The sequence below is a fragment of the Olea europaea genome, chromosome 10, assembly GCF_002742605.1.
Source record: "Olea europaea var. sylvestris chromosome 10, O_europaea_v1, whole genome shotgun sequence".
Lineage (NCBI taxonomy): Eukaryota > Viridiplantae > Streptophyta > Magnoliopsida > Lamiales > Oleaceae > Olea > Olea europaea.
Genome location: NC_036246.1, coordinates 1,200,338 through 1,222,864, shown reverse-complemented (window position 1 = coordinate 1,222,864; position 22,527 = coordinate 1,200,338). Strand labels below are relative to the sequence as shown.

General features: G+C 36.8%; 1 protein-coding gene across 1 annotated transcript; it reads right to left on the bottom strand.

Moving 5' to 3' along the window:
• Positions 1-6: 6 nt before the first annotated feature.
• Positions 7-20,422, bottom strand: LOC111400794 (polyribonucleotide nucleotidyltransferase 2, mitochondrial). Its single transcript, XM_023028194.1, has 16 exons — positions 19,973-20,422; positions 19,528-19,683; positions 19,277-19,447; positions 9,607-9,732; positions 9,372-9,533; positions 9,164-9,283; positions 8,338-8,475; positions 8,050-8,212; positions 6,412-6,537; positions 6,052-6,182; positions 5,062-5,281; positions 4,818-4,901; positions 2,973-3,052; positions 1,897-2,040; positions 1,202-1,786; positions 7-367 (listed from the first exon to the last, which is right to left on the bottom strand). The coding sequence occupies exons 1-16, from the start codon at positions 20,309-20,311 to the stop codon at positions 257-259; spliced, it is 2,856 nt and encodes a 951-aa protein (XP_022883962.1). The 5' UTR covers positions 20,312-20,422; the 3' UTR covers positions 7-256.
• Between the last annotated feature and the right edge of the window lie 2,105 nt (positions 20,423-22,527).

The window sequence follows — 22,527 nt, the reverse complement described above, 5'->3', positions numbered from 1 at the left end:
AGTGGGAGGGTTGAATTGCCTGCCTACTCAAAATTTACACTGTTGCACAAAAGATGGCCAAGTGCAACATGCTGAATCGGGCCATGTCTATAAAGTTTAAACGAAATAAAGTGAAATAGTGACCTGGTGATACAATCTTCAACGCTCTCTATTTCACAACGATTCTTCACAATTTTGGAAGAGACAGGCATGCCGGGGTAGTTTTAGAAATAAAATTCACCTTTCCAAGGTTAATTCTCGCAACTGGATAGGCAGTTTAAGACTTGCGCTCTTCCACCAATGACATTACAGGGATCCCCTTGGTTGAGAAACTGGAGCATTTTACTTTCACCTCGTCGCCAACTTCGAAGTCTCTCTGAAACCCAACCTGGAAGGAAGAGAGAATAAATTAAAATAGTGTTAATGACAATCACTGTTGAAGTATTTATTTTCTTAGGTTTAGAACATCTCCAAGAGACTCTTTAAACATGATATACTCACTATTTTAAATAATCAACCCTTAAAATCATGCTACAAGTGTTTCAATTTTTAATGTAGAAAAATAATTAAATAATCCAGAGAAAATCAAGTTAAAATAAGAAATAGAGAAAAATAATAAAAAATAATAAACATTTTTTTGTAATAGTAAAATTAAGCGTCAAATATAAAGAACTTGTTGGAATATTTCAAAATTATAAATCTTTAAATTTATAGATTTTCTCTAAATAATAGAATAAATATGCTCTTAGACTCATCCAACTTAGTCCCTGTTTGACCCCCATTTCTTAAAGCTCATTTTTCTCCAAATTTATTTTTAACTAAACACTTTATAGGACCCACAGTTTTTATCCAACTCTTCAATAACATATTTCACCAACTTTTATCAAAATCTAATTTTTATCCAAACCAAGTAGGGGCTTAGTGTGACTATATACAACTATTGTCTTCCTCGTAATTGACGAACAAGATTTCAAAAACTCCTACTTAGAAAAATGGACTGATGGTCGGAAGTCATGGAATTAATTGGAGATATTTAATTTTGAATATAAAGAGAGCAAGGATACATGAACTTAACAGTGGTAAATATGAAAGGGATGAAAAGTAAGCATTACCAGCTTCAAAACTCGTGCAGAAATTTTTGTAATCATCAAAAACTTGAAGCTGATACTTGCTATAGTAATAATTAGGATACTTGCTATAGTAATAATTAGGCTACACTTACCTCAAATCGATACATTCCACGAATACCACCACCCAAATCAAGGACTAATCCGCGTGCACGAACTTGATGAACCTTAGCTGTCATTTCAGTTCCAAGCTTTAGTTTCTTTATACTCAAGGGAGCCTCGGCTGTTGATTTATTACTGTTCAGAACACCTTGAGAGTCAGTATTCCTCTCATCTTCATCATCACTTGCAGATTTAGCATTATTCTCAACTGGAGACTTTGCATTAGATTTTGACTCACTGTTGGATCTAGATCTACGTTTAGACTTCTTATTCAGACCAGCAGATTTTTCATCCTCATCGCACGCAACAGCACTTCGAATCAAAACTCCGGACATTCCTGATAACAAGGATGTCCCACTTTCCAAAGGCTTGCCATCTTGATATTTTTTCTCGTTCTCATTATCGATGGGTTCCCAGACTCTAGGTGCTTGTGGTGCAGCAACTGAAGTATTTGTCTTTGATCCTGGCCTAGGTAAAGTGGCTTTGAGAGATAAATTAACATTACCACGAACATCTAGCCCAATGCACATCAAACTCAGTACTTGGCCAACAGATACCACATCAGTAACACGGGACACCTGATAAGAAAAAAAACACTTTCAACGTTGAGAAGCTAGAGGAGGGGGTCCCTATAAGATGACTGCATACATACAAAAATATGCACACTGGATGGGACAAAAGTACAAACCGGTTCATGGGACAACTCAGAGATGTGCAGGAGGCCATGTTGACCTCCATTGAACTCAACGAAGGCACCATATTCTTTGATTGAGGTAATGACACCTTTGTAAATCCCTCCCTTTTCAATCTCACGGCCCACTATTAAATCAATCTGAGGACAGAATGAGATGGGAAGTCAATTTCTGAAGTTACAGCTTATCAGAGAAAAATAAAAAGAAATGTATAAAGCAAGACTGAACTTCATACATCCAATCATCCATCACATCTCATCGGATCATCCTTAAGGGTGAAAAAAAAGCATGCTTCTCTCACAAGCAACATGGCTCATAGTACAAAGGCGATAGAACTCATGGGAGGCATTAACGATATAAAACATAGGGCTGTGCTTGAGAAAGTAAATCATTGCCTAGTACATTGAGAAAAAAGCAACATGCAGCCCTAGATAAAAGCTTAGAATTATTTATATATGTTTCCGACAAGGTCCAATTTCTTATCAAGAGGAAATAGTAGTATGTCCAATTTCTCAACAGTAAGCCCAGATCAAATTTAGTAGAAGCTTGAACTCATAACCTTTCGCTACATAAAATGAAGGGATGCGCCTTCAACAAAGTGCATCAAGAGTTGTAAAATCATTAATTAAATATTAACCAAAACTTCATATTTTAACAAGTGAAACAAAAAATGTGAGTATTTGAGCAGACCAAATTGAATTAAGTAATAGGTAAGTACAATTTTTTGGTTATTAAATGCATTTTCATACATGCATACATACATAAAGATATATTGTGCAGAAACTTATAGCTCGATAGCAATGTCTGGAGCTGGGATAAGGTGGATTAGGAAAAAAATTCATGGTTTCACGATGTAGCAGTTTTACTGTTAATTCTACTCATATTTAGAACATATGACTTTTACCACGCTCAGACAACAAAATTCTTGGCACATTGACAAATTTTCAAAACACAACCATACATCAGTGGCAGAAGAGGAACCTGGTTGACCCTCAAGAAAAAGTACGTCTTCAATTCCAGTCAAGCAACAATATGTACGAACAAAATAAAATAGAAAGATAAAATATATTACTTTTTCTGTCACTTTCTCCAACACTGCTTGATTTTTTGAAACCAGGGTAAGAGAACCATCATTCACTGAAATCCGAGCACCTGTAGCATATAACTGTGTCAAAAGGCTTACTATATAATTAGATATCCACAACTAGGATATGAACATAATGTCAGACATTTATAAGTAGAGTTTCTAGAGCAATGATGACAAGTAATAACAACAACAACATATAACACAGATCAGAAGAGCAATCTGCTTGAATCATCATTCTAAAAATATAAAATCCAGATAATTCAAAGTTTTGTGCAGGGTCATGAATGAAGTGAAAACAGCTCATAAAATTACCATAAAATCATAAAGTTTTTTACAGATTCAAGGACTGCGGAAGAGGTATAAAATTTTCCCTTCAGAAGCATACAGTGCACATGTTCATTCAAAATTAGTCAGAAAATACTCCCAACCAATTTCTAGGATAAGCCTTAGCCAAAATCTGTAATCAATAACTCAGACAAGCACAAATAAGTGAGTTCTGAGTTCCCCGAAAAAAAAAAAAAAAAAAAAAAAAAAAAAAAAAAAAAGGAACATTTAGTCAAAATAAGAAAAACCCTTTTTTTTTTTTTTTTTCCCCGAAAAAAAAAAAAAAAAAGGAACATTTAGTCAAAATAAGAAAAACCCTTTTTTTTTTTTTTTTTCCCCGAAAAAAAAAAAAAAAAAGGAACATTTAGTCAAAATAAGAAAAACCCTTTTTTTTTTTTTTTTTCCCCGAAAAAAAAAAAAAAAAAGAAAAAAAAAAATATTTTTGTTTTTTTTTGAAAAAAAGATAAAACCAAAAAAAAAAAAAAAAAAAAAAAAAAAAAAAAAAGGAACATTTTTACGGAGGAGCTTCCCAATGGCAAGCTTTAAATTGGTAGTTACTAAACATAAGAATTATATAAATCATTTAACAAAAAGATGGTAGTTTATATCAGATCCTATTCCACAAAGGCAGCATGTCAAAAAATCAACAGGCATGTGGTTGTGAACAAATGAACATGCACTATTCCCACCCCTATACCAGCCAAAGCTTGGTAAAGGCTTTCCCTTCTTTGCTTGCTGCGCATAGAAGCCCCTCCTTTCTCAACAAATATTACCATAATTAGTTTGTTTCTCTTCTATTTTCATATATCCTGTTCATCTATTTACTTAGTTTTGATAACGTACTAACCACGGGGGGACAGGCCAGCAAATTCCATATTCAATTCTATCAAGCTATGATGCACCTACTAGGGAAGCATGTCCGTGTAATATGTATCTCCTCGGTCACTCAAGGACAAGTATTAACAAGCCCTTGCCCCATTTTTACAGATACTTGAATGATACTTCAAAGACACCCTTGGACAAGTGTTTGACATACCATCTGTCGTGTCTCATATAAAAGAACATAAAAATAAAGATATAAATCGACGTGTCCACGTCCTACTTATTTGAAAAATCACGTGTCAGTATGTCCATGCAACTCAGTTACAAGTGCGATGGCATACATGCTCTAGCTAATTAACACAACGCTATTGCACAGGTCAGTCTTTGGCATTCAAATACCTTCATCATCTCGAAGGGATGAGGCTCAGGAGAAAATAAACAAAACTTTTATGCAAAATTTGAGATGACAGATTACCCATGTATATTTTTGCATGATCCAAGACTTGTATCTATGAACAAGAAAGAACATTATTTTTCCATGTGCATATGGCATACATAACAAAACAAGATTGCAGAGAATAGGTGCCAGTTTACAACATTTTATTATACAGCTACAAAAATCATTAACAAGAGGACTACAGTTTCTAGAATCTAGTACTGAAGAACTCCTTTACAAAATCATACCTGTTTCTTCTTCAATTTTCCTCTTCAAGGAACCAAGAGGACCAATCAGGCGGCGGATCGCATCATTGCTATACTTCAAGGTCACTGCACCAACAGCCACGTAAATAATATTGGTGAATGCAATCATATATTATTAGCCTAGTGTTTCCAAATCCTTTCTGACCAGAAACCCACTAAAAGGTTACAAAATAACTCATCTTTATCATCAGAGAAAAGTAAAGTCAATACAATGGGGATATCTTACATATCCGTGGAGAGTTTCTGCCATCCTGAGATCGTGCCACATTTATCTCTCGCTCCATTTGATCTAGGATTTGAAGCCGACCTTTAAGTGCAGGTTCTAAACACTCACATATGATATCTAGAGGGATTCCAGCAGGTTTTATATCCAGCTGAATAGCAGTAACTCCATTTCGCGTTCCAGAAATTTTGAAGTCCATGTCCCCCAGATGATCTTCCAGACCCTAGAAGTTGCAAATAGAAAAAATAAATAAATAGTCGATCGATCAATTTAAATAATTAACAAGAAGCAAGGTTAGGAATTCAAACAATGTGAAACATATGGAAACTAGGAAGCGATTAAGCATCCAAGACTACAGGATTGCCATGCTAAGAAATATAAATAAATTATAAACCCAATGGGAAAGCAAGCAAACTTTCCTGAATTTAAATCATATGATAATTATTATGCCAAATTCAATCAGATATCCAGTAACACAGTAAAAATTGTGTTTGTACTCCCACATCCCAGAATTATGAATGACACTTAATCCGAGTTCTCTAGGAAATCCTAGTTTTAGTGACAAAGAGCCATTGACTTACACTTTCGAGTCGTGTGAGAACCCTTTAGAGTTTAGCTACAAAGTCCTACGAGTATAGACATTCCTAAATAATTTATTTTGTTAAACCTCTCTTCTAACCACGAGACAAGTTCTTTAGACCTCCCTAAAATGTTTCTTTCTTCTATTTCCTCTACCTCTTTTATTAAAATTTTGTGCATTCAAAACTCTTACATTCACCCAGAGACCAATACGAAAAAAACCATCTCAGAAAGGCCAACCATTCACAACACAAATGTTCAACCTTTTCTCCTGAATCTCAGGCTTGAGGCGGAGGACCAAAAATAGCTTTTACGGTATACATCCAAAAGCAAGAGAAAACAAAGGACATCTTCGCTGAGTTTCACAAAAAAATAATACCAATGCAAGCCAAGAAAATTATATATATTCCTCACCAAAATATCAGTTAAGATTCGATAGTCTGTGATATCACCAGTAGACGGATCAACTTCGTTAACAAGGCCCACTGACAAACCTGCCACATGTTCTCTCAATGGAATGCCAGCATCCAGCAAGGCCATGCTGCCTACAAGAATAGATACACGTCATGACCTTCAGAATATAATCTTTGCAGGTAATTATTTATTAGTTAGATGAAGCTAAGTTCAGGAAACATTTTCATGAAAAAGCAGTGTCGATATAATGCCCACTAAGAAGAGATCAAGTTCACCACTTAGGAAGTGATATTCCTGAACAAAGTATGACACGAATAGTGGAAACTTCTAAAGTAAGAATGTAGTCTGTGAGATAGCAACCTGCACAGACGGATGCCATTGATGTTGACCCATCAGATGCCATGACTTCTGCATTAATACGAACTGTGTATGGACAATCATCTTCTGGAGGTAACACAGCAAGCAGAGCTTTCTCAGCAAGAGTACCTGTGAAGTAAAGATTCAGTGTCAACCAAACAACTCAAAATTATATTCCAGATAATTGGTACAATTCCGCATTTTATACATGTCTATGGAAAATATTGAACACAGGATTTAAATAATACACGAGACCCCTCAAAATGGCTTAATCTTTTAGATCAAGTGGTTTGACATGACATTGTATCAAGCAATCAAGATCATGAGTTCAAGTATCCCTGCCACCCATTTAAAGAAATTGTGCACGTGTGAGGCTTTAATAGGAAAATTGAACCCTGTCCGCAAGTGGAGGTGTGTTGAAGACAAGATTTAAATGATATACAAGTGGAGCCCTTTCTACCGTATAAGATTTTAGATCAAATGGTTCAACATAAAGAAAAAATGAAAATCTCATAGCACTCTGTTAACAGTCATGTTCAAGCAACAGGAAGAGGAATTCACAGACAACCAAAACAATAGTAAAGGCTGACAAACTTATAAGAATGGGGATTCTTCTCACCACATTTTAGCGACCAAAAAATCTTGTGGTGGTGGATATATGAACAGGTTTCTTTTTCTCTTTCCTTACAACTAAAATACATGAAAATATATCCAAGTACAGAAATCTTGTAAGCAATCAGATGCTATAAAACTGTGAGTTAGGATAATTATGCAGGTGTCAAGGTGGTAACCATGTTGCCAAATGGCATTCCCATTAAAAGCCAGAAGCTGAGAAGAATCGACGAGTGAACATATCTTGTGAGGTGCCTAAACATGAAAACAATGCATTATGCTTTAATACTACAAAAATTTATGCAAAGTCGTAATTATTGATAAATCGGGCATCCACCAAACTGAAGTGACAATTAGTTTTTCCCCCTCGTGTTATAAGTTGATATATCAATAATTCAATAGAAGGAAGCACGGTGGGAGGAACACGGCAGGGAAGATGCTAATAGCTCAACAGAAAACCTTTCAGACAAAGCTTGACAATCAAAAGCATCTTAAAAAAGCAAAACAGTAAAATTGTCAGCAATTAACAGTAACCTTTAAAAGAAATGACTAAAAAATGCAGCCTTACAATTAAGAATAGTGCTATTTAGCACCAGGGGTGCTTGAACACCAGTTTAGGTGGCCACAATTGATAGGTTCAATTAAATGAACATTGTGACATTGTATTTAAGTGAATCTAACATTTAATGCCATATTGTTGCCACATAAACTAGTGCTTGACACCACTGGTAATGAATAGCATTATTTACAATTAAAAGCATCTAAACGAGCATTGAAGAACTAAAATTTGCATATAGCATTGTAAAAAGGAATGTCTACGTAATAAGGCCACATCATGCACAAATTGCTTTTGCTTTCCTGTCATTGCAAAAATAATTATTAATTGATGCTGCATTAGCTGTGAGAAAGAAAAATTAAAATCAGAAGTCTGCAAAAAGTCAAGATATAAATAATAAACCTTATGCCAACTCAAAACTAATTCGTGAACATAATATGCTTTTTGATGTCATAAATATACTAGTAGCTCACCATGCCCAACTTCACGTCTATTTAGGCCAACCCTTTTACCAACTTCATTGATGCAAAATGGCGGAAAACTATAATGAAGCATGAAGCGCTTGGTTGGAGGACCAACCAGAGAATCCAAATGTTGAGCTTCTCCAGGCGCTCCAAGGGTTACAGTACAAAGAACCTGCATGCAATACCATACTGGAAATGATTAGGAAAAAAAGTTTATCCAAAAAACATGATTTTTTATCATATCCTTGAACGGTGAATCATCACTTTCAACAAAATGGTGGATACTGGGGTACTAACCTGAGTATCTCCACGGGAAAAAAGTGACGATCCATGTAATACAGGTAAATTACCAGATTCACAATATAGAGGCCGAACTTCATCAAGACGCCTTCCATCAACCCTACGGCCTTCGCCAATTATCCTCCTACGAACAACCTGATATTTTCAGAAACATAAGAACTTGAGAACCAAATGAGATGTACAAACCAAAATCAAGAGAACATATCTAATGGAAGAAAAGGATACCTCAAAACCCTAAATTTTATTGACCCTCTCATCACTTTTGTCTTCAAAAAGCATTTGCATTATACCATTGGACAACCAATATTCGTTTTTAATTTCCAATTTAGTCATATTTTTACCAAGTTTGACCTAATTTCTAGGAATCATTTTTTTTTTTTTTTTCATTTTTCATCTTAAAGAAATGGATTGTTCTAATACTCTATCCTAGGAAACTAATTTCCACTAGTATAATTTCAAAAATTTCAAACTTCTCTTATAAAAAAAGAAATTCTTTTCATCTTCGTATCATAATTCAATCCATATTTATAAATGAAATTCAGAAATAAATCAAAACTATATTTTTTGAGAATTGATTGGAATGAAAGGTCAAGCTAACACAATAGGCAGCACGTTTGCCAATTTCTGAACAAGATATTCCAAATCCTATCAGGAATCTAATATAATAAAACAAAGATTTGGATAGTGAACATGTGTTTGTAGGTAATCTTCAATTCCCCCTCCCCAAAAGAGATAAGGAAAGAGGGGAGAGAGAGAGAGTCGCATGGGTCTGCAGGGAGGATTTTTTTTATAGGGGGCGGGATCTGATTTCATTGACTCAAACCTGTTTCCGCACTGTATCAACTGTCTTCGATAAAAATTTTAGACCTTCTTCATCACATTCTTGCTCAAGTTCTTTTTTCACATCCTGTGTAATTCTATCCAATGCTTCTCCACGTTCAAACTGAACAAAGAGGACAAAATTATTAGGAGATATAAGTGGAGAACAGCAGAAATCCCTCTGGAGATGTTATTGCAAATATGGAAGGCACCTTGCCATATGTGGGGTCTGTGAAGACAGCTTCGATAGGAGCTTCAGCCAAACTTCTGATTCTGTCATATGTTTTCTTTGACACCATAGAGAGTTTGTATTCCCTTTTCTGCTTACCAGCTTTTGCTGCCAGCCTTATTTGAGGCTCAAGATATTTAACAGCCTGAAGAATCAAAGATGAGCGTCGAAAAAAACTGCAGGGAAGTGCAGTCTCAATGAACACAGAGCAAACTCACTTCAGGATGAGCAAGTCTTAGTGCAGCTTCCAAGTCTTTTTCTGAAATCTCTCGTGCTTGCACATCTATCATTAATGTTTTCTCCCTTGTGCATGCATACACCAAGTTAAGATCACTTAGGCTAAGCTGCACAACATCCATAATGAAAGCACATAAATCAGAGTGAACAAGATCGCGACTTATTTTATAGAATGTGTCATATTGCATATATGAGACCCCAGCATTTTTGAAAGAATTTTAAGTTAGAATTTACAAGATTGAGCAACAGGCCAAGATCATTCCAATTGGAGCATCTAGCTTAATAGTTAATATATTCCCTATCTGCTTCCTTTTTCAAATTCTCACTCATATGAGAGCACCTAGCTTAATTAGCTTCTTCCTTATCCATTCCTTCTTTAATTTCTCTTCCCTTCTTCTACTTTGTAATCAATTAACTGTTTCATCTAGTAATTAGTATTACAAAATTTTTGAGAATACTTCTTGCCATAAACTCTGGTTGATTTTAAAATTCCAATATTAGAGAGACAACCAATGGGTTTTTTATTTTTAAGTTCTCAAAAGCTGTTCAGGAGCTATCCAACAGTCAAAAACCTGAACAGATCCACATTTAACTGAGGGGTGACAGTTACTCCTCCTAAACTAATCAAAATTTTGGTTTATTTTCCTAACATTGAACCTTTCTTGTCACAACATTGAACCCTGGGGTAATAAACATGTGAATAAACTGATCTCTAAATTTTTCTGTGATATATGTTTCCAGGTACATTTTAATGTTATTTTTTTAGGGAAATTGCAGCATCAGTCTACACCTAATGCCTATTTGCCTTAGTAGCAAATAGGCCCTCATTTTATTATTTTTGGCATTTACATCCTCAACCTATTAGTCCATTACACCGAGGTCCACACTGATGGAATCCATCTAATAGACAGTTGAAAAAGTCAATTTGTATTATTAAAAGATGATTCTACCTTGCTTAATACAAAAAGGGTAAAAATAGATAAAAAGGAAAGAAAAAGGAAACAATGAAAACCGAAAAATTCTAACTTCGATCATCCCCTATCTTTCAACAAAGATCGACCCGCACCTCAATCTCCTCTCTCCCTAATGCAGCACCAATAGAAAATTTAATGAAGAAACTAAAATTCAATGAATCAAAAAAAAAAATCAGGGGAAGGGAGGGAAGAAAAGAAAATAGGGGAAGAATGGGAAAGAGGGGAATTTTGCCACAAACCACCAAAATAATTATTTATTCATCAACTGAAAATAAATTACAATACAAAATAGTTTAAATATTAACCTAAACCCTAACTAGATCGGGCTTGGGCCAATATAGGCCTAATAAGAATCCAAAACAATAAAGTCCACAAAATGAACTAAGGTCCAACTAGAAATAAATAAAAACGACTAAATGTCATCATTAACTCTCCCAGGGTGGGAGAAAACTCGACCCTGTCGAGTCGATATATCAATATAGGTCGCAGTCAATCTCCCAACTATAAGCTCATAGGTTGGGCAAGCTTCTTTCGCTATCTGTAAAAATGTGTCAGTGGAGGTCTGAATCCGGTGTTCTCACCAACTCCCCTTGGGCGGACGGGAGGCGATCTGAGCCAAGGAAGATCTTGCTGACTCCGATAAAGCTCTAATAAATCTGGGTCCAATTGTTGTAGTCTCTCTGGAGATCCATATATAGTCAGAATCTGGTCGACCAGCCGAACGAACAAGGAAGCGCTGAACCTCTACATCATTAGTTAACACAGTTTCTTCATCTAAAATAACATCAATGCTATCTTTGTGTGCTGTGAGAGGTGGTAGTGATTAGAAGGGACCAAAGAATCAGGGTCAAGATCCATAAAAAAAGGTAACAGAGGATTATCTGAGGGAATGAAATGGCCTTTATAAGCAACTAAGTCCTCAATATTGAAAGTAGAGTGATAACCAAAGTGGGGTGGAATGTCAACAACATATACATTTGAACCAACTTGCTTTAAAATTTTAAGCCGCTTTGGCTTAATGTGAACCATAACGTAATCCCAATGTTAAACTCAACATGTCGTTTATGTAAATCGTCTTGGAATTTATATTTCAAGTTGTTTATTGATCTCAATAAGCAAATCATGACGATGTTGTGCAAATGTTTCGACTGACACTGACACTCTAGCCTGTGGGGACATGGGAATGAGATCTAACGGCTTTCTAGGCTTATACCTATGAACAGCTTCAAATGGACTCATACCCAATGAACGATTCATGGAACTGTTATAAGCAATTTGAGCTACAGCAAGGATCAAATCCCAATTACGAAGATTTTCTCGGACCAGACATCGTAACAAATTACCAACACTACAATTAACTACTTTAGTTTGACTGTCAGTCTTAGGATGGTAGGCTGTAGAAAATTTCAATTTGGTATCCATCTTTTACCACAAGGTTCTCCAAAAATAGCTAGTGAAACGAATATCCCTATCAGACACGATGGTCTTAGGAAGCCCATACAGTTTGACAATCTCATTAAAGAACAACATGGCAACCTTGGATGCATCTGAGGTCTTGCTACAAGGGATAAAATGAACTATTTTCGAGAAATGATCGACAACCACAAAAATAGAATCATGTTTCTTTGGGGTGCGTGGAAATCCTAACACAAAATCTATACTAGCATCTTGCCAAGGACAATTAGGGACGGAAGAGAAGTGTATGGGCCTGTGTTTTGCCTCTTCTGTTCGGCCAATTGACAAGGGTTGCATGTACCAACAATCTTAGTCACATCTTTTTTCAAGCTAGGCCAATAGAATTGGCGTTCAACCTCCTCCATGGTCTTATCACGTCCAAAGTGACCGGCTAAACCTCCCGCATGAACTTCACACACTATGAAATCCCGCACTGAAATTCGAGGGATGCACAATTTATTGGCTCTAAAAAGGTAACCCTCCTTAAGGCGGAAGCTATCTGTGGTATCTGACTGTCCACCTTGCAATTCAAGAAAGATATCTTTAAAATCAAGACACGCCTCGTAATCCTCCTTAAGCCTTTCAAAATCGATGACCTTAACGCTCCTAATCGACAAAAGGGAGATACGACGACTTAAAGCATCATTTGCTTAGTTCTCCACGTCGTTCTTATGTTTTAAAACAAACGAATAAGCTTGCAAATATTCAATCCAACGATCATGCCTAGAGCTCAATCTTTTCTGGGAGTTGAGGTAACAGAAGGCCTCATGGTCCGAATAAAGGACAAAATCCTCGGACAACAAATAGTGGCGCCAATAGCACAAAGCCTGGACCACCGCATACAGTTCCTTATCATAAGTTGAGTACCGTTATTTGGCCTCATTTAACTTCTCACTAAAGTAGGCAACAGGGTTGACGATCCTGACTCGAGACTCCATCTATACCTACCTCGGAGGCATCACATTCAACCCCAAAGACTTTGGAAAAGTTGGGAAGACGCATGACAGGAGCGTTCGTCATTCGCTTCTTGACCAACTTAAAGGCCTTGGCCGCTTCTTATGTCCAATGAAACTCCTATTTCTTCATGCACTTCGTAATAGACGTCATAATAGTGCTAAACCCCTTGATAAAGCGATGATAAAATGTAGCTAAGCCGTGAAAGCTCCTGACATCATGAATAGTCGTCTTAGGTTCAAGTCAATCAAGAATCGCCTTAACCGTGGCAGGATCAGCAGATACCCTTCTTGAAGAGACAATAAACCTCAAGAAAACGATTGTATCGATGAAGAAGGAGCACTTCTGACGTTAGCATATAGATTAGATGCACGTAAGGTAGAGCAAACTTGTGTAAGGTGGTCACGGTGTTGCTCCTTAGTCTTACTATAGATGAAAATATCATCAAAGTAGACAACAAGAAACTTACCCATGAAAAGTCGAAGAGTTTATGCCATTACCTGCATAAAGGTACTTGGCGCGTTACTTAGCCCAAAAGGTATGACTAGCCATTCATAAAGACCATCTTTCTTTTTAAAAGTGATCTTCTACTCATCACCTAGGCGAATTCTATTCTAATGGTATCCACTCTTCAGATCAATCTTCGAAAAGATTGTAGCTCCAACCATCATATCTAGTGATTCGTCAAGTCTAGGAATGGGAAAAAGATACTTCACCGTGATCCTATTGATAGCGCGACTATCCACACAAATTCTCCAAGAACCATCCTTTTTAGGCGTCAATAGGGCGGGGACAGCACACGTGCTTAAACTCTCACGTATGAATCCTTTGTGAAGGAAGTCATCCACTTGCCTCTAGAGTTCAGCGTGGTCTGTAGGATTCATCCTATGATGAGGCAAATTTGGAAGGAATGCCCCTGGGACGAAATTTACGACATGTTGAATGTCCCGTATAGGAGGTAGATGATCAGGTATGTCCTCCGGAAAGACATCCTGAAACTCTTGAAGGAACGACTGAACTTTAGCAGGGTTCCCTGTTGTGGAGTTAAATGAAACCTTCATGACTACCACAGCGAACACAATTGAGTCACCAACAAGTGCACGCTCAAACTCCGTAGAACTAATGATATTCAATCCCTTTCGTTCCCCACTCTTCTTTGCTCCATGTGAACCAACAGGCTTTGGGAGCAATGAGTTAAGGTGAATCTTCTTTCCAATAAACACGAAAAAGCAGGAATTGAATCGACCATAGATGGTTACATCTAGGTCAAATAACCAAGGTCATCCCAAGATGATGTGCCTGACATCCATTGAAATAATATCACACCATGTATGGTCCTTATACTCGAGGAACTGGATAGGGATTAAACAACGCTCCTTGACAGATACAGAAGAAATATCAACCCAAGAGACGCTATACGGCTGAGGATGAGGAACTAGCTTCAACCCTAGACAGGATACAGTAGCCATCGAAACCGCATTAATGCAGTTGCCACCATCCACGATAACTTTACCGCCTTTGTTATTGATCTTGATGTAAGTGTGAAAGATGACATGTCGACGCCAATCATAGGCATCCCTAGGCTAGGTAAGAGTGCAACGGACGACACCAACTCTAGGCGTATGTGGGATAAAGGGACTAGCCTGAATACAACCTAAGAAGGTATCTTCACTATCCTCCAAGTCATCAAACTCTTCCAACTTGGGTTCATAAACCTGGTCCTCTAATGGCTCGTCAACGATGCCTTCACGTTCTTCCATAATAGGGCTCGGCTTGGACACTTAGAAGAAATGTGATCAAAACCCTTACAGTTAAAACATTGCAAACAAGAGGACGCCCTTGAAGCCTCAGGACCTTTACCTTTACTATCTAATGCAAGGGTAGCACTAGAAGGAGGAAGCCCTATAATAGACTTAGGAGATGGAGTGAATGCAGAAGAGGTTGCAGTGCGGGTGTCACTACGAATTCTATATGGTGTCCTAGTCATTAACTCGTAATTTCGAACGAAAGAGTAGGCGCGGTCAAGAGTGGTGACGCCTCTAAGGACAAGCTCATGCCTAAGATCATCTCTTAGGCCTTGTCTAAACCTACTCAAGGTCATGACCTCATCCTCAACGACCTGACATCTCATTCGAAACTCATCAAACTGAGCAACGTATTCGATCACAGGTCGATTGCCTTGCGTAAGTGCATTCCATTGATCCAGCAAGTTACCCTGAGGTAAATAATTTTCTTGAAGGCGACGCTTCACTTCATCCCAACTCCCAACAGGAGGAGCATGACGCCCCTCCAGGAGGTCCTCAACACTTCCCCAAAAAAGTTGAGAAGTGCAAGTTAATTTTAAACTGGCAAATTGTACCCTTCGATCTTTCGGGACCCCATACCAGGCAAAGAAGCGATCCGTATCTCTAACCCAGTAATTGAATACACTAGGATCTAGACAACCATCAAATGTAGTGACATCTAACTTAATGTTTCGAAAAAGGAGCTCTTCGTGGCGACGGGGAAATTGTATACCATGACAGTGATATTCCCGCTCTCATCCACGAGCCTAATTTTCTTCCCTACGATCATGTCTAGCGTGGCGTCAACCATGTTGTGGACGACGATGAGGTCTATTAATGGAAGATTCAGAGTTTTTAGCTTCAGTCAAATATGGGGTTGGATTAAGAGTGTTCAACCTAGCGACTAGGGCTCTATTCTCTTCACGAGTAGCGGCTACCTCAGTTTGGATAGCTGTTAATTGATTTTGTAATTGTACCAACTATCGGATGAGGGCCTCAATTTGGTATGGATTCATGGCAACGGTACTAGAGCTAGAAGTAGTCACAGGACCACTACGCAAATGCATACAAAGTAACACTAGCTAAGTGAAGTGCACTACTGAGATCAATAAACAATGGGTAACAATAGTGAAATAGCAATTTTTTTATTTTTTTTATTTTATTCTTAGTTACTTAAAAGATGGGATTACGCAGGCTCGAACGTGCAAGCTAATAATACTGGTGTAAATAAAATAGAAAGCAATGATACAAATGACTATTCGAAAGGTCTTATCACATGGGAGTAATCGGGGAACAATGGATGTTAACTCACAAATTCTAATTAAGTGGATTTTAAGGCTACAATTATCAAATAACAGCAACACAAGTAATGTAAATGATGAGATCTTAAAATGAAGTAGTGGAAACTAACAATAAATAGAGGTCAAGGGCTCCCTGTCGTTTAGTTGCTCGAACTGTTGACACGTGGACTCTAGATATGATTGCGTGCTTTCCTTCGCTTCAGGTGGTTTCCTGTTAATATGAGTGACTGTTGTTCTAGTTCTGCTAGTGGTGCATGTAGAAACTGTCCCTCTGTTGTGGTGTTGGGGCTGGCAGGTGGCAATGAAGATGACTATGACTTCTATCTTGTGTGTGGAAGTGAAGGGGTGTACTGCATTTGGTTTGTGTATAGATGGAACGATTTGTCTTGTAGCTGTAGCTTATGATGGCTGCGAGTTTGAATTGGATCACGTGAGAGTGAATTTTAACTGGGATTGGGAGTAATTTGGGCCACTAGTATATGGCCCAAATGTCTCGATAAATGGAATGGACTTGCGGGTAATAATTATCTGTGGGTATAAGGATTATTATAAGGTTGGGTTAACGTAAGGTGGGCTAATCTTGTATATAGGCTGAATGTAAGTATGGTTTGATTGTTAGGGATGGAATTTATGAAACAGCACACTTAGCAGCAGTAAACGCCTAAAACTCTAAAATTGAAGAAAAAAATCAGAAACTGACCAAAATACTAAACTGAAATTCTAGGTGAATAGTACCCACGATGAACAGTAACTTTATTTTTTTCAGAAACTAACCAAAATACTAAACTGAAATTCTAGGTGAACAGTAACCCTATTTTCTTTTTTTCTTTTTTACAAAGACAGAACTAAAAAAAATGAAAAACTCTGCTTTTTATGCTAAATCTTTTCAATTGTCCTGTTCCAACAAATTTTAGGAAGAAAATAAGAAGAAATTTTAGATTGTATAAGAGGAAATACCCAATATTCGACTCTGATATCAAATTTGATGCAGCACTAATAGAAAATTTAATGAAGAAACTAAAATTCAATGAATCAGGAAGACGAAATCTGGGAAAGGGAGGGAAGAAAAGAAAATAGGGGAAGAAGAATGGGAAAGAGGGAAATTTCGCCACAAGCCACCAAAATAATTATTCATTCAACAACTGAAAATAAATTACAATGCAAAGTAGTTTAAATATTAAAAACCTAAACCCTAACTAAATTGGGCTTAGGCCAATATAAGCCTAATAAGAATCCAAAACAATAAAGTCCACAAAATGAAATAAGGTCCAACTAGAAATAAATAAAAACGACTGGATGTCCTCATCACTCCCCCTCTCAATTTCTGCTCTATTCTCTCATTTCCACTTTTTGCCTCAAGAAAATCTTTTTGCCAATTTGTTGGCAATGGAGATTTCACACAGACTGAAATCCCACCCCACCATCCAAATCTCTCAATTCCACCAAAAAAACCACGCACCCATGAAGGTTACGTCACGCTCGGTAGCTTAATATCCTTGCATTCGACCACCATCGTCTCCGCCAATCATTTATTGATAAGTCACTCCAATACAAATTAGGTATTGGCGCCATTATACCAACCGTAATGTACATATAATACACGTGTTGTACACACGGAAAAAGAAGAAGAAAACAGAGTATGGAAATAGAAAAGCAGATTCTTTTTTTAGCCAGCCACAAAATCTTCACCCATATACTGACAGAGCTCAATTTGAATTTGCCCTCAATCCATTAAAACTGTAATATCCTCAATATGCCCCAAAAGCTAGCTAGAAATATCATATGCATACTTAAGCTTTGTAGTCTTATCTTCAGACTTTCTTTTATCTTGTTAAGTGCATAGATTCACTATACAAGACATAAACATAAATAAAATACACAGAACTACAAAATTCTTTCACTCAACTGCAGCTTATTAATTGTTGTTGCATATAGGCTCCATCAAGCAGAAAAACGACATTAACAAGAAAATGAAAACCAAAAAAAGAAATCTCTTCAGGAAATTTTGAAAATAATATGGGGAAAAATCATGCTTAACATCTTTTCTTTCTTAGTAACAGGTGCAGGCCAGATATATCATCAAGAGACTAGGGCCAATGGGTAGTGATCCAAAACACAATATCCTCACTTGCATTTCTAAACTCTTCTTTGGGGCTGGATCTGGTGTTGGCTATGATGCCCCAGGCTGGTGGTAGCGGCAGTTTAAAGGGTGTTGGGTGGGAAGATGAATTGATATTATTTTTCGTTTTAGTTTGTTCTATTTTACCTTATTCTATAAATTTGGGAAAAGAGATAACGGTGTCTTGACTATTTTGGCACTCAACAAATATGATATCTGATGATACTTAATAGCTGTTCGACAGCAACTGTGGCCCCTAAATGGTGTTGGGTGGAAAGATGAATTGATATTATTTTTCGTCTTAGTTTGTTCTATTTTACCTTATTCTATAAATTTGGGAAAAGAGATAACGGTATCTTGACTATTTTGGCACTCAACAAATATGATATCTGATGATACTTAACGGCTGTTCGACAGCAACTGAGGCAGGGGCCACAGTGCTACAAAACCAATAACTCAAGGATGTAAATTCCCCCAAATAAAAAATAAAAAAAAGGTTAGAATGGGAATCTTTTTTGCACTAAGTGAACAAGTCTGGAACTAGTGCTGCATTTTTCCATTCGTTATAGGGGTAATTTTCAATATCTCAAGTCTTTGTTAGATGGATTTGGCTTAAATAACTTAATTTAGAGAAGATATAATAAAATAAATGTTGAATTCTTCATTACAAACTCTTCCAAGGCCATGTTTATACTTCTTTAGTTTTCTAGTCTTCCTAGCTGAGAAGAAAATTCCTCACTTGTCATGGGGAAATAGTTTTATTGACTTTGAATTTGAATTGTAGGATTTCTCCCTTTTCCAGAAGGAGTGGTAATATAAATAGTTGCACCCACCAACAAGAGATCTTGGATCCGGATGGCCAAACACCCTTTGTTATACATGTCAAGAATTACTGATCCACTAAAATAAGAAACTGCATCCAAAAACTTCTGTAAAGTAGTTTGGGTGAAAATGAAATTTAGGCTTCTCAATACTTGACATGCCAAATGTTCGTTATTTTCTCTCCCCAAATTGGTGCAAACAAAAAGGAACAATTTTCTGAATAGCACAGATGTTTGAATTACCTCATCCATGCTAGGATTAACAATAAATTGACCAGAAATCCTCCCTATACGTATTATCCCAATCGGACCATCCCATGGAATATCTGATAACATTAGGGCAGCAGATGTTGCATTAGCAGCCATTACATCTGGATCTTGTTTCCCATCAGAAGAAAGAACACTTGCCATGACCTGCAGAAAGGACCAAGCTGAAAAAACAATAGAATAGCAGGTTCAACAGAGAATCGCTTGGCATCACTGTTTCACTGTACCTGGACCTCATGGTAGAATCCTGCAGGAAAAAGCGGTCTAATAGGTCGATCAATGAGACGACCACATAAAAGTTCCCTTTCTTTTGGAGCACCCTCCCTCCTCATGAACGTGCCTGGAATTACACCTTGAGCGAACTGTTTCTCTTGATACTCAACCTTACAAAGAGAAAAGGCTATGAATCACTTCGTAGCCAGCAACAACAATAATCTTACTTCAAACCCACTAATTATTTCATGAATTTTTGTTACTGATAGATAACGCACTGAGTTCCGCGAAATCTATGAAAAATAATTCAAAAGAATTTTCTCATCTTAAAGATACCATTTGTTTCTATTCAAAATTGAGCCTCTGAAACTTTCATAGGAAATAAAATAGAAACTGGGCTGTGCGAATTGAGATTTTCAAATGAGAACTGTAGAAAAGGAAATTCTTTGTTATACATACGGTGAGCGGCAAAAAATCACGGACGCTATCGCCTTTAGCAGAGGCAACTGTGGAGAGTACTCTGGTCTCTTCCATTGCCAAAACAACCGCACCATTTGCAAATCGCGCCATTTTACCTGTTTCCAGTGTAATTTTTCGTGATCCAATTTCGAATTCTTCACTGAATGCTTCCAGAATTTTGGTTCCAGCTAAGGGTGTGTCTATGTCGGCGGCGGGGGAGGGAGCAGATGACGTGTAAGACGCGGAGCCGGTGCGGCGGCCACATATAGTGCGGAGATTGAATCGCCGCCGTGATATGGCTGAGAAGAGTGCGTTAGCTTGGCTCACCACTGGTGCCATGGGGGCAGTGAGAATAACTGATAAGATAGACGTTGTGAGGGTTAGGGTTTAAGGGGGGTTTTGCCCGTTGGAGTATTGGAAAAGGTCGGGGTTTTACGAGTGAAATTGTGAGTGGAGAAATACCGTAACGCGACTCTGCCACCATTTCTGGAATAAATAGCTAGTAAAATTTTAAAAAAATTACCGTTTTCAGTACTTTTTGTAACTTTAAGAATCTCCTTTGTGTGAATGTGCATGGAGATGTACATGATTCGATTTGGTAGGTTTGAGGCAAAATTTCAATCCAAATTATTCAAAACGATTTGAAATTTTTTCAAATCAAATAAAACCACTTCGATTTTTGAACAAAACCATTTCAAATTTCGATTTGACGATTTGAAGCGTTTGCAAAGATTGAAACATAAACCAAACTACTTCGAAAGCAGTTTGGTTCGGTTCAAAACCAAATCGTTGACGGATCCACATAAGACCAAACCAACGGTTTTAGAAAAACGGGTTCAGTTCGATTTTGCAATTTGACGATTTCGTTATTCAGCCTAAATGTGCATGATGTATTCATATTACTTGAATCAGGTAATTATCAATAAATGAAAATGCTACTTGTACATAATACAATGTTCATAACGGTGCACACCCTCCTCAAAAGGATGGGGACCCACTGTGGAAGTGAGGAGGATGGACATCATTATAGACACCCTAATATACGTATAGCATAACACTTGTCATCAATTTCAAAATTAAAAATGTGTTAACACGAGTTTGTGATATAACACCTTTATATAGCGTAAAAAAGTGTATGTCAAAGAGTCGTGAGAAAAAATCCTAATTTTAACTCGATTTTAACATGTTAGAATGAAGGACAAGTGTAGCATATATGATGAAATAGTCGTATGCATTTTAACGTTCAAGTTGGATTGTAAGTTTGACATGAATTTGAATTGCCTTATTACCTTTTCTTTTAACTGTTATGCAATGTAAATAGGCAAAAGTCAAAATGAGATGTTCCAAACTTTCTTTGATTTTTTACTTCGTATCTTAACCTATAGCTTTCATTTCATTTTGGAGCTCTCATCATTGACGTGAACACCAAGGCTTTCCACCTTTGTGCATCAAACTAGTGCATTTGAGAAGAGAGCAACAACACTTATATTATAATAACGTAGCCTTTACTCTCATGCATGCTGCTAGTGAACCAATGCTTGCACCACCTAGGAAAGATATTTGTGATTGATACCCGTTAGTCATCACTTGATGAAATATATTTGAGTTACTATCTTATAATATTAAAGGGATGAACTTCCGTTGCACCCATGATTTTTTGAAAATTGAGTCACTTGATGTGAAGGAGGAACCGTTGAGGGTTTGCAACCCTCCCTTTTCTGTCACACAAAAGGATGGGCAGCATCTTACCCATCCCAATAGATAGCATCTCTAATCTATGCTTGGGGCTCAGTCGACGTGTCTAACTCTATATGACTCTGGGCATGATGCATGTATAACTTGACTAATTAATTTATACATTTAAATACTCGTCAATTTATATTCAACTTTAAATGTTTGTAAGCTGTTTATATTATACATCGAATTTTAACAAGAAAACAACTTAGACCAGTGTATCGAGGCCTTTTTAATATGTAAAGTGTACCTAGCTAGCCATCTATTAATATTTTGTTTTACATGATAATAATCAATATTTTATTTTTCTTCATTTTTCCACATTGAGTTTTCACATGAGAGACGCTCTTTAAATTAGCAATGTTCTAAATAACTTGACTAGGCGTCGCCTAGCCTTAAAGCTAGGGCAAAAAGCCTCATTTCATGCTTAGACGCTTTTTTTTTTTTTTTTGGCCAATTCTTAAACCGTTGAATGTTTTCCTTCCTCATTTTTGTTTTCCCTAGGCGCACTTTATTAGTTTTTAATATTTTTCCTTTTTTAAAAATTCTTTTATTCAATTTTAGGTTATTAATTTTTTTATTTTTACAAAAACTTTTCATTTGATTTTAATTTCAGGTTTTTAAACGATGTTACCTGTATAAAAGTTAAAAATAACTTTATCTAAATAGTTAAATAAGATTTAAGTTATGGTGCTATCTATGTTATATAGTTTTGATGTTGAGACTCATTAGTTTGTTGCAAACTCATAAAGTATGTGTGAAGTTCTTATAAATCTATTAAGTTGGACTTTTCTAGTAGGAAATTGAAACTAAAAAAAAAA

Bases quoted from the DNA above. Each gene is read 5' to 3' on its own strand.
- LOC111400794 (XM_023028194.1), bottom strand. From the start codon at position 20,311: ATGGCACCAGTGGTGAGCCAAGCTAACGCACTCTTCTCAGCCATATCA. The intron at 8,213-8,337 runs GTTAGTACCCCA...TATTGCATGCAG, and splicing joins TTTCCCGTGGAGATACTCAG to GTTCTTTGTACTGTAACCCT. The intron at 5,282-6,051 runs GTGAGGAATATA...TGCAACTTCTAG, and splicing joins GAATCTTAACTGATATTTTG to GGTCTGGAAGATCATCTGGG.